The following is a 12,866-nucleotide window of genomic DNA, read 5'->3' on the forward strand; positions in this document are numbered from 1 at the left end:
AGCATATATATATATATATATATATATATATATATATATATATATATATATATATATATATATATATATATATATATATATTCATGTTTTTTTATATTACGACTCTTTTATGATCAGTACCATATACGACTTCAATGTCGTTGGGTACTATTCCACTCCTGGGGTTCTTGGTGACGACGCCGACGACACGAAAATTTCCTTGGACCATAGAGGTGTACAGCTTCGCTGTAGAAAGCTAAACTGAAGACAAGCTTGGGAAAGTCGAGACCAATCAAATGATATTCCCCGGGAAAGCTGCAACTAGCTGGTGTGCGTATAAAGGTATTTCTGCGCGCCGCGCATGTCTACCTTCCATGCGCAAAAGTGCCTTTGTAGACTAGACACAAGCAAGCGGAGCTGCGCGAGAAAGGTCGCCCCTTGTTCAGAAGAAGTACAGCGCTGAGGCTGCAGCCACGCTGGCAACCTCGTAGTCGACATGCGGCCTCAGCATCGGAAACAAGCTGCGCCACATGGTGGCCAGGTCCTGGTGCGAGTCCAGGTAGATGGCGGCGGCGAGGGCCTCGAACACGTCGGCCAGGGGCTTGGGTGGCACGTGGTTCCGGTTTCCCGGGTAGTCCTGCTCACGGAGAGCACAATGTTTATTTATTTATTATACCCTCAGGGCCACTACGGCATCATAGAGGGAAGTGGTTACAAAAAGTGAAATAAATTTAACAAACTGGAGTTGAAGAAACAGACAATGTACAAGCATGACTTCTAAATAATAATAATAATTGGTTTTTTGAGAAAGGAAATGGCGCAGTATCTGTCTCATATATTTTTGGACACCTGAACCGCGCCGTAAGGGAAGGTATAAAGGAGGGAGTGAAAGAAGAAAGGAAGAATACGTGCCGTAGTGGAGGGCTCCGGAATGATTTCGACCACCTGGGGATCTTTAACGTGCACTGACATCGCACAGCACACGGGCGCCTTAGCGTTTTTCCTCCATAAAAACGCAGCCGCCGCGGTCGGGTTCGAACGGGAACTCCGGATCAGTAGTCGAGCGCCCAACTTCTAAATATACATTGTTAGCCAAAGCGTTGAGGAGAAAATAAAGATAACACAATATAAAATGTATCCTAGTTATATAATGTTAGCGAGAACGTTCTTGAATAATTGATGATCGGTGATGGTGGCCGTCGAAGAAGGAATGTGATTCCACTCATTCGATGTGCGTGATACGAATGACTGAAAAAAAGTTTTTTTTCTGCCGAAAGGGATGCCAACCTTATGGATGTGGTCAAGTCTCGGCGAATGTGAGAGCGTAGCGGCGATATGTTGGAGGTGTAGGCGTTGTTGCGGAGCATGACAGAGATTCTGCGTCGCTACATCGCTTGGAAAGATAACCAGATTTTTTTTATACGCTGGTTAAGCTACCTGAAGTGAAACTTGTTCTATGGGGGACACCGAGCGGAGGGCAGCTACTAATTAGGACAACGTGAAAACCTTGAACATTGGACATCAGGGTGGTTTAGAGCGCAGCCGTTTCTTGGCTGAGCAATACGTGTTCCGCGGCGCCAGGCTCGGGGTAACCGAGCGAACGAGCGCATCGGAAGAGGGCGAACGCAGAGAGCAGAGGAGGACGAAACAGCAGCGGTGCGCCAAAGCTACTGAACCACCACGGCGGGTATGCATAGGGTACTGATATCTGAGGAAGGATCCGCAAAAGTTTAAAACCTGTGTTACAGAAAGACTTGCATATTATCTGGCTTCCTTCCCTTCATTACTTCATGAAATTCATACTTCATTACTTCATTCATTCCCTTCATTAAATTAAGCACTTTTCTTAAACGGGCTCACAATAAGAGGCGGCATTCTTGAGATGTTAAAGAATGCCTCTTCAGGAATATTCTCTAGCAAGGATTTTATAGAAGCTGAGTTAACTGTAATCAACATTTGAATTTCGGCGCCTTCGCGCTTTTCCCTCTTCTCTCGTGACTTTTTGAACGCTCAAAGGTCGGCGCTCCTCCGCCAGCTGCCGTTAGGCTGCCGAAGCGCGCGGGAATCCCCCAATGGGGTGGAGCTTCAAATGACCGTCACAGGGGGTGATGTAGCGCGCATGGTAGCTGCGTGACGTCTGATAGAATCGAACCAATAGCCATATCTGAACAGAATTAAGCAGCAGCGTGCAACGTAGGAGGGCGCGAGCATGAAAAAGTTGCCGGGAAGGGCTCGTCAACTTTCGCGCGATTGTGCGTTCTCTGCTGCGTGCAGAAGTGCATTATTTGCCTCAGGTGTTCATGACGAAGGAATATAGTGATTGAGCAAGTTCAGGTACTCTCATCATAAGGTGTTTCAGAACCCTTTAAGGTTGCTTTGCTGTTTTTGTCTTACCTGCGCGTGAAACAAAGCGCCCTGAGTCAGAAACATTTGCAACACCAGCGCTTGTTTTCACTCGGCGGACTCAAGACTTTATCCGCTACCGGACGTTGACCGTTCTTAGGTTCACGAAGCTGCTGCTATGGTGGGATACAACTCAAGAACTAAGCGGCGTTGCCCCGTGCAAAGGCCCCCTCCCAGCCAATGGCGTCGGCCGATCCTCGTGACCAGGCCTTCTGGCGTAACAATGCAGGCAGCGGCAGATGAAAGCGGGTAGTCCCCTCCCTGCATTGTCGAGCTAGCAGGTTCATGAAAATCGGCCGACGCCATTGGCTAAAAGGGGGTCCTTTGACGGGAAAAGCAGCTTTGTTCTTGAGTTGTATCCGACTATAGCCAAGATGTGCGCGAGTGAGAGTAAGTATTCCTCCTGCCCGGTTTTGCGAGCGTCAAAAAATAAGAATTTCTGGTTTGTTTGCGGATTTCCATGAAACTTTTTTCTGCTTTCAGCTCCTTCAGTCTATCAACTCTTGCTAGCTGCCTGATATACTCTTCCTCTCCCAATCCAAGAATAGCCTATTCTAACTTTGCTTAGGCACAATTTGTCGTGGGGGAAATCAAATAAATTCAGTTTAATTTACATAAAAGTTAAAAACACTAAGGTCGCAACTAATTCTTAGAAGTGCCGCAGCGGTGGCCTAGTGGTTGAGCATCCGCCTCGCATACGGGAGGTGCGGGGTTCGATCCCCAGTGCCGCCGGGTACCCACCGGTGATACAGTGGGTACAAGCTTTCCCCTGGCCTGTTTCTCGGCTTGTCTGGGATGAAATGCTTGAAAATGGGTCGTTGACCCCACCTTGAGCTGTCAAAATACTTTCTGCCATGGCGCTCTTCGGCCATAGGTGCCCTTGCTCCATAAAAATCCATAATCATCATCACTTCTTAGAAGTCTTGTAAAGAAGTTTGCAATGAATGACACGCGATGGGCCAGTTTCCGCAAATGGATACTTTGTAGCTCACGGCTTAGTGTCAGAAATCAACCCGCATTATCGTTGAAATCTCTCCACTGTTGGTGATAATCTTTACCCCAGCCGTTTGAGAAGTTCCCAAACTTCGAAAGGTTCGCCGGATGGTAAATGCTTTACTTTGACATGACTTCGACCACTGAAGGCGTCTTCGGCATCACCCACCGCGTTTTCGAGTCCGCGCACGTAGCCGACCACGGCCTCGCTGAGCGCCGGCGATCCCGAGCGGAGGAATCGGTGGAAGCCGTTTCGGGCGGCGGCCAGCCCGAACGAGTAGTTGCTGTCGACGTGCTTGCGCGCATCGTGCAGGGAGCGCGGTGACAGCGGGTGCAGGCAGCCGTAGAGCTTGGCCGACAGCAGGAACTTGAGCAGCGCGTCGCCCAGGTGGTCCATGGGCTGCAGGATGCATGGGACGATGCGGGCGTTGGCCGGGAGGGAGCAGTGTGTGAACGCGGCCAAAAGGAATCCCTGCATTGGGGGAAAGAGGAGTGGGAATTCATTTCTACATGGGAGCTGAAATGAAATGAAATTGGCTTTTGGGGAAAGGAAATGGCCATCTCGGTGGACACCTGAACCGCGCCGTAAGGGAAGGAATAAAGGAGGGAATGAAAGAAGAAAGAGGTGCCGTAGTGGAGGGCTCGGGAATAATTTCTACCACCTGGGGTGCTGTTTTCAGAAAACGTGGAGATAAGCTGAGAGTAAGCAGAGAAAAGAAGACAACCGCTAGCCGCACTGCTAAAGGCTTCAATTATTAAACAAATAGTGTAGCGTATACTGATGTTTGAAATCAACAGGTATAAGGTTTCGGGACAGAAAGAAGGCATGACAGGATTGAACAGCGCTCAATGGACGAGGACAAAGTATGCCCAGACTGCCACGTTAGAAAGACCGCAGACTGGGTCAGACAAGAAACAGTGAAATCAAGAAGAAATGTCCATGGTCACTAAATGTAGGGAGAAAATGAGCTATACCGATGGTTTACTGAAGTAACGAAGTGGATTTCAATAGATGACAGGTGCTGAGTGCGGCGGCATAATTCTGAAAGTTTGCAGTTATGCGGTGGCCGCAGCCGGCATATATAGGACAAGGTTAACTTAGGTAGTACAAAAGATGTCTTTGCCCAGCGGTAAACTTACGCTTAAGGTGATAAAAATGATTTATTTAATTATTTATTTATTTATTCATTTATTTATTTTGGACAGCAATACATGGTGTCCGCGGGGAGAGGCTAAATGAGACTAAGATCTCTCCTGACGAGGCCTAACACCCGCATTACACGTCGGTGCAGAAAGTACGGAGTAACAAATCAGTGAGAACAGTGGTACATCAAAAATAGCGAGCCAGTAATTCAACATAAGCAATTACACAAGCACTGGTCAGGCAAAAATTAATACTGAAGAAGTCATCAGCAGTGAGCGTTAGTAAGTGGTGTAGAAAAGAAAAACACATTTGCACAAAACAGCAGGAATAACAATAAAATGCAAAAGGTATGCATAACGAAATTTCACACGGTGGTGTTCAAAAGATGGCTCATTTTCTTCTTGAATTGGTGAATGTGGACACTCTCCTGGACACAAACAATTAATGTTGGATATGTGTTGCATAAAACTGTTATTTGGTGATCTGTAGTCTGGGTGCCGTAATTAGTGCGAGGGCTAGAACCAATCAAAGCAATTAGGCGCAAGTTATGTGTGATTTCTCTATTCAAATAAGAACGAGAGAAAGAATAAAAGTCATGTTTTATTTTTTGGTATATTAGGAGTGCTAAATAGTGTTTGTAGCATAGAAAAAAGGGTAACACTTTACAAGAGGTAACCATGCCGTAAGTACAAAGTGGATATCTACCCAAAATGCACAAGGCTCTTCTTTGTAGAGAGAACAGCCTATCCGAGTCAGTTTTATTACATATTGCTCACACTAAGAGACAATACACAATATGAGAGTGAATAAGAGAAAATATAACTTTTTTTTTACATTGAATGGAAGAAGATAACGAAGTCGTTGAATTAACGCAAATGATCTTGATATTCGTATCCTCAGACTGTTGACGTGATCAGTCCAGCCCAAGTCACTGCGGAAACGAATTCCTAGAAACTTATGAGAACTGTCCTGCTCAATTTCTGTGTTATAATATATAGTCGGATATTATAATCAAGAGGCTCATTTTTAGCGCGGAAAAGCACATATTTAGTTTTTTTTTTGTTTAGTTCAAGCTTATTGGTATCAAGCCAAGACCGCAGTTCATTGAGCCAGGTATTGGATCGATATTCAAGCAAGCTAAGGTTGGGACCAGAAAAGAAGACATTAGTGTCATCAGCGTAGAGGACCATATTTTAAGTTGAGTGTATATTTACAATATCATTAATATATAAAATGGAAAGTAGAGGGCCGAGGATAGAGCCTTGTGGTACACTGAATTTTATTATACCTGTGTCGGATTTAAGCTCCTGTAGCCATGTACAATTATGGACATCAAATGCTGAAATTTCTACTTCCCACACTTCTAAATCACGTATTAAAAGAAACTAACATTGACATATCTGGTACATCACCAGAAGAACTGCGTGAAATGTTTGTATAATGATGCCATACACTGACCTTTTTTTTCCTGGTGTTTTCCTCTTCTAATGATGTTGATTAGCTCATGTATGTGTATGTGTTTTGTCCATGTGTACTTCCTTAGCCGCACGCGTCTATGCTGCCCGTGTGCTAGGGGGTCAGGGCTGCTCAAGCTGTTTCACACAGCTTTTACCTGCCCTCCTCGTAACCTTTTTTTTTTTTTTGTTGCGGAATAAATTTGATTTGACTGCCACCGTCTCGTGAGATAGCTTTCCAACAATTTGTGTGCAATACCGCGAACTCCATATTTTTCTAGCTTTAGTAATATGATGTCGTGTTTAATTGAATCAAGAGCTTTGCGAAAGTCTAGAAATAAAATATTTCGATGGTGAAAAGCTTTTGTTCGAAGTTAGAACGAAGGCGATCATTTATGTACAGTAAAGTAGTCTGCGTGGATTTACCAGCCTGGAATCCATGCTGTTATTTGCATATTATGTTTCTTTTATCTAGAAGGTTTTGTAATCTTTTATATACCACACGTTCTGCGATTTTAGAAAACAGTCAGAATATCGAGATAGGGGATAGATTGTGATAACGCCACGCGTGCATGTATTTCGGATTTCTTTCCGAAAGGCTTTAACGAAAGTTCTAGCCGACCTTTACCATTTGCTGAAGCGCATTTGTTTTTGTGCGATATGACTTCTACGTATCACAGGTCACATAGTTTCGCTTTGGCAACTAAGAATATAACCGTAAAAAAATAAATACTCCAGGCAGTAGAAGCAAGCTTCATCACCATGCAAAACGATTGCAATGTCTTTAGACTTGCCAGAAACGGTGCGTTGTTGAAGCCTCCATATTGTTTGTATATCTTGTAGGCAATGACACGTAGAAATAAAAGAATGTTGGCCATAAGAACGGCCCTTAATGGGCAATGGCCGTCGGTGGCGGGTTTATTTCGTGAATACGCTCTTAGGAGGAAAACTGCCTGTGAAAGAGTGAGCAGCGTCATCGTAACACTCGTGACCAGCTAGTCCAGCAGATATTCTCGAGCAAGTTTATTTACATTTGACGGGGCATTTTCCTTCTCAAGCAAGAGAAAGCACGGGGTATGAATGTTACATCTTGACGCCATGGAAACGAACCTATAGGTGCCGTAAATGTTTGCCACTCACAAAGGCGCAGTGCTTCACGTCGGAATGTACATTTTATTCCGGTGGGCGACGTTGAAATTCCATTCAATGAACAAAGACAAGTTTGATGGAATTTGGCCGAGGCTCCACTGATAAATTTCTGCCTTTCATGTGATGTTGTATCGGCACTCACTAAATACAGGACTCAAAGCGGCATCAAGTATTGAGTTCAAATTACATTCTTCACGACAGCCATGTTGAAGACTGATGTCTGCAGGCAACGAACAAGTGAATGTATACTGCATACGCGTCAGAATTCACCATGTGCCCACGTATGGCACATTAGTTCATTTAAAACATATAGGCCTCCGCGGTGGCTCAGCGGTTTTGGCGCTTGGCCCGAAAGACGCGGGTCCGATCCCGACCGCAGCGGACGAATTTCGATTGAGGAGGCCCCTATACTGTGCGATGTCAGTGCACGTTAAAGAACTCCAGGTGGCCGAAATTTCCGGAGCCCTTCCCTGGGTCTCCTTGTTGCTGGAGTAATAAGCCCTGCTGACCGATGCGCTTTCCGAAGCACTGCATACTTATGAAAAATGTACATGCAATACTTACAGTGTTATTGTTGCAAAACACGTCTACTCTTATATTGAAAGCTTCTTCCACACACGGAGGCGGGAATGCATTGTCGTAACAAAATAAATAAATGGTGATAGTCAGCATGCTGGAAATTCGATTGAAAACGATATCGTGAGATTTCTGTTTCTTATGTTGGATGAGATTTTAAAAGTTGTAATAAAAAATTTAGCAATGGCAAAATCAAGGTTACCTAAATGAAACTTTGTACAAGTAATGCGCAGGATCAGTAGTTACGAACAACCTAAAATTTATAGAAAACATATTCAGAACCTATCAACATTTTTATAAATTTGTGCCCTTTTGTCTGCGATGGCTTTTAAAATAGTGATGAAGTTATAAATGAGGAAAGCCATCTTAAAGTTAAACAGCTGGAGCTAGAATAATGAGCCTGAAAAGACAATTATATTTTCTAGAATTGCTTCTGTTTTCACTGAGCGAATTCACTCAGCGCAAACGCCGAAAAATTTGAAAAAGGGAAAAAATTATTTGCAGTCTTTCAGTTCTAGTTCCAGGTCTGCAACATAAACGTACATTTCCAGTGGGCCAATTTCATCGCCGTGTTTCGAGTCACTTCAGGGAAAAAGGTACAAATTTGTAAAGACATAAAAAATATTGTCACGGACTAGAAGACGACAAAGTCGGCAGTGGCGGGGCACGGAACGCTCGCGCTAGGCCCACCGCCATTAAATCATTCTATCGCCATCTGTCATGTAGTCGTGCTTTCACCTGCTTGCCGTCGCGTAACAATATAATGCAAACAATTTATTAATAGTCGATGACGGGTGCGGAATAGCGCTTCTGTGCATTATCTGTGCATGACTAGTTTTAAAGTAAAGTTTTGAATTATATTACTCCTTCAGAATGTTAATTATTACTATTTGCAAAGTGTCCTCTCACTTTAACGACGCAAATTCGTCTCTCCGAAACATGAACTGCCTGTGAAGAGATGTGTCGGCTTTGCAGCAACAAGGAAATTTCTGTGGGAATGTGTGCCTTGGTGGCGAGGGTGCACAGTGTTCTCACGAGTTCTTTAGAGCAATAAGCTGAACCATCACAAGCCTAAATGCAGAACTATGGACGAACCATCCACGCGCCTTAACGATATAGACACGCGGTGCTCAGCTGCAAGCATGTTTCTAAGGTTGGGGGCCGTTATTCTAAATAGTGATTTTCATGGGACAATCAGAAATTTTGAGCTTCGAGATTTTTGGTTGCAGGCGCGAAAGCAGACACAACACAAGGCAGAAATACAGGACGGTGCGCCACTCACAACTGATTTATTTGAAGACAACACGGACAAATATATACTACCTTACACGCAAGCAATACTATCATCTTCAAATTTGATATGGTAGCGAACGAGTGAAAAAATTGTTCTCAGCCTTGTGTAAAGATATGGACGTATCGCTGATGAACATGCTTCCTTCCATTGCAATAAAAAAAGATTCGATTAATTCCATAGCTTCTGTATCTTTGCTTTTTGATAGAATTCGCGCACTGGAAAAAACATGGCTCAAAAGAGCGTTACGGGCAGGACCTTATATGCTTAGGCATATTTGGGCCTTCTTGATCTTGCTCAATGTTTCTCTCGTGTTCCCTGATTCGCTCGTTAACGCAGTGCCCAGTTTGCCTTATATAGGAGCGGCCGCACGAGAGGGGAATTTCGTAGACAACACCTTCGGCGCACTTCATGAACGATCGCCCATGTTTGGTGCCGTACCCTCTCTCTTCTTTTTCTTCCCATTCAATACGAGAGCAAATGCTTTCGAGCTTTTCTGGGGCTGAAAAAACAAGCGGCACACCATGCCTGCTTGCAACGTTTTTCAAGTTGTGGGGTAACTTGTGCACGTAGGGCGCCACCACAGGTCGCACCACCTCTTCTCGAGGGACATCTTCCCCAGCTCTCACAGCCTTTCTCTTCATCTTCTGTAGCAGGCTTTCAGCAACCGCCGTTACGAGCGCACCAGGGAACCCAGCTGAAGACAGCCTGACCAATTAGTTTTGAAAACTGAGTTGCATCTTGTGAGAGCATGATTTTCTGAGGGCGGATTCGAGGCAAAGTGAAGCAATCCCCCTTTTAATATGACGTATGATGGTATATATATTTGTCCGTGTTGCCTACAAATAAATCAGTTGTGAGTGGCGCTCTGTCCTGTCTTTGTGCCTTGTGTTGTGTCCGTTTTGAGCCTGTAACCAAAGATGTACAGTTACCAACTTGCCCAGCAAGACGTTCTTTTGAGCATCGAGATATCGATTCGGGCCGAATAGTGTGCGAACACCCATGTTCAGCGTCAAGATTAGTTTCAGCCCGCAGAAATTCTGTCGCCCAGGAAATGCACGTAAGAACATACCCCGGCAGACACTGATCCTGGTCTAGTGAAGACTTCAGCGTAACACAGAAACGGTTTACTCAAGTGTGCGTTGAAGAATGTTGCAGAACACCGGTTTTTTCCCTCTTCGTAACGAAGGAAGATACAGCAGAGCACGCTTTGTAGGTGTTAATAAATGCTGCGCGGCGAAGCTTTCGACCTATGCACGATTTAAATTCATGGTGCCTAGCAGTTTTCACTCTGACAATAATGTGTTTTTTATGAAATATCAGCGGAGAATGAATGACAGTGTATGTCTGTCACAACAACAGATTAAAGTAAATATGCTTAAAGTATGTCATCCGCGACTTTCAGTAATTACAAGGGCTCACTGCTTTCCTTGAGTTCTTCTAAGAAGTGCTGAGTATGTTGACTTGTATGTCGACTGTCGTCTTGTGCTCACCTTGTCTTGGAACGTGTAGCCGATCTTTTCCTCGATCTCCTCGTAAGGCTTGGCTGCATTCAGCAATGCCGGGTTGCTGGCGTCCCATTGCTCACGGGGCACTGGTCTCGTCCACTCGAAGATACGAGGGGGAACCTTGGAGACGGCCATGGTTTGACACTTTCAGTTGCTTCTGATCGGTCGTGGTCGGGCAAGCGTGAGAAGACTTCCTTTTCTTTGCTTCCGTAGAAGCAGAGAGAGAGAAAATTTTATTGAAAAAAAGGAAAGTGACGCAGATCTGGGAGACATTTATGTTCTCAGTCACTTTGCTCACACTTACACGGCGATTTCTCTTGAGAGATACTTGTGAAGAAGATAGTCTTCGAATGAACCCATCAATTTTCTAACGCAGCGGGCTCAACCCCACGGTGTTGCCGATCGCTCGTATGCTTTTCCTAATCTCTGCAAATATTCTTTGATGGTCTGTTTAGCACCCGAAAGCCGGTTGTATTCGCTTTCTCTGGGTTTGTGGCACAAGAAGCTTTTGTCGGAATCGACAATATTGAGCCCTATAGCCGTTCCGTACTTGGTCACGTGATAATGCTGCCTTTTGCTTGCTTTAAGCGCATAAATTTCGGACGGCTGCGGGCACAGTTGATCTCTACTAGGAAACGTTCTTACGCCTGCCTCAGTCGATATCCAGGTAAAGAAGATGGTTCGAAGGTTTACAATAGCTGTGTATTGAACAGAGCATGACGTGCGAGGTGCAGGAACATTCTTTACACAATAATTAGAGAACTTAAGATTTAATTTTTGTCAATCTACAAAATACTGCTAACCAAAATCGACCCAAGCCGGAGAGGGAACCTTCCTTAGCAGACATAATGGCGTAGAAAAAAAAGTATCTATCTCAAAAAAGTATACAATAAAGCATGGAAACATAAATAACGACACATGAAATTAAGGTACACAATTTGTAAGTACACGCAACAAGAGCAGTAAGACGCTGCGAACAAAGAACCACTATGTAACATCATCACTTTGTATTTGGCGCGTTCTGGTATGACTTTCCGCTATACCGCGATTTCAGTACTATTACTACAATGCTGAGGAGCTATTACCAAGACAGCAATGAAGTAAGTAAAGTTCGGATTGTTTTTTTTTTTTCCAGTGCGTATAGTGGCATTTGTCGAGGCCAGAGACCAGGCCATGTCGCGTTTTCGGATGACAGTAGCTTTCTGTACTCAGAGACACCAGAAACAAAAATTGAAGAATAAACACTTGCTTTCGCGCATCTACTTGGTTTAAGTACGTTAAACCCCAACAAATTTTTTTTGTGTTTCACTCAGGTACAAGCCAATATTTTTTAGAGTAAAGAAGAAAGAGGAGGTTCCGAAACGTCGTGCTCTCTCATTTTGGTTGGCGTTATTTTCTCAGTTAAATTAAAGAATATTTCTTCCGATCCTGACCATTAACGCGTGAGCCACGCCGCGTTTTTGAGCAACTTTTTTTTTGCGATGACATTCCTTTAGACCTAAGCCTTGCCCTTGAGATATATGGGGCGGCATCTGAATCGCTGTTCCAAACTGCCAGTGGAGAAGTTAAAGTCATTCCATGTTTCACAAGGTCGTTACAGCGTTGCACGGACTCTTAAGCTGCAAATAAGATAAGATCTTGAAAGCACACATAGTTTAAGTAACTGCCCTTTCTGCCGATAAAAAAGCGATTACATCAGGAAGTAACAAATGAACTATCTATGCTCTTTGGCATATCTCATGATGAGGTGCTTTTGGACCGTTTTTTTCTTCTTAATTACTTACTGTATAGTTGACTCTCGTAAAATAAGATAATGAAATAAATAATTCGCTTTCACACGCTGCCACATCGTCTGAAGTACGCTATTTAAGGTGACATCCTTATAGGGGCCCTAAAGTGAAACAGAAGATTAAAAAAAATCAGGATTCGAAAACACTGCCGTTTTTTCTGAGTGAAAAGGTGGCCATGTTCCTGAAGAAACTGGAAATGAAATTTCCGACATCTTTCAGCATTCAAATCCTTCGGAGCATTTCTTCACGTCCATGTCACGTTTATGACGTCGTACTGCGGCTGTTTGGCCAACCAGAGCGAAAATACCGAGCCTGTGTCACGTGGCAAGACGCCTGCCAACCATCTTTTCGGCATCGACAGTGCCTGGATCGCATTTCGCAGCATACATCGGCCCTCTCATGATCTCTGTTTTCCTATGTCCATGCGTGATTAATTTACATTCGTACATCGCTGACGGTCTTCGTACAACACCTGATAGTTGTGCCGAGGTTAAGCGATGCGCCTCTGCTCTGCGATGGCAGGTGCTGCCGCTGGTGGGGCTTGTGAGACCTACTCTTCTCGAACTATCTCTCGCGACC

General features: G+C 44.3%; 1 protein-coding gene across 1 annotated transcript; it reads right to left on the minus strand.

Annotated features, from left to right (window-relative positions):
* Positions 1 to 215: 215 nt before the first annotated feature.
* On the minus strand, positions 216 to 12,406 carry LOC144109414 (endoribonuclease Dicer-like). The gene is made up of 3 exons (XM_077642203.1): positions 10,483 to 12,406; positions 3,545 to 3,847; positions 216 to 616 (listed from the first exon to the last, which is right to left on the minus strand). The coding sequence occupies exons 1-3, from the start codon at positions 10,630 to 10,632 to the stop codon at positions 422 to 424; spliced, it is 648 nt and encodes a 215-aa protein (XP_077498329.1). The 5' UTR covers positions 10,633 to 12,406; the 3' UTR covers positions 216 to 421.
* Positions 12,407 to 12,866: the final 460 nt, after the last annotated feature.

The sequence above is a fragment of the Amblyomma americanum genome, chromosome 11 (genome assembly GCF_052857255.1).
Source record: "Amblyomma americanum isolate KBUSLIRL-KWMA chromosome 11, ASM5285725v1, whole genome shotgun sequence".
Lineage (NCBI taxonomy): Eukaryota > Metazoa > Arthropoda > Arachnida > Ixodida > Ixodidae > Amblyomma > Amblyomma americanum.

Coding starts and splice junctions, on each gene's coding strand:
- LOC144109414 (XM_077642203.1), bottom strand. CDS start 10,632: ATGGCCGTCTCCAAGGTTCCCCCTCGTATCTTCGAGTGGACGAGACCA. Junction 3,848..10,482: donor GCTACACGTTCCAAGACAAG/GTGAGCACAAGA, acceptor CCCCCAATGCAG/GGATTCCTTTTGGCCGCGTT. Junction 617..3,544: donor TGCGCGGACTCGAAAACGCG/GTGGGTGATGCC, acceptor CTCCGTGAGCAG/GACTACCCGGGAAACCGGAA.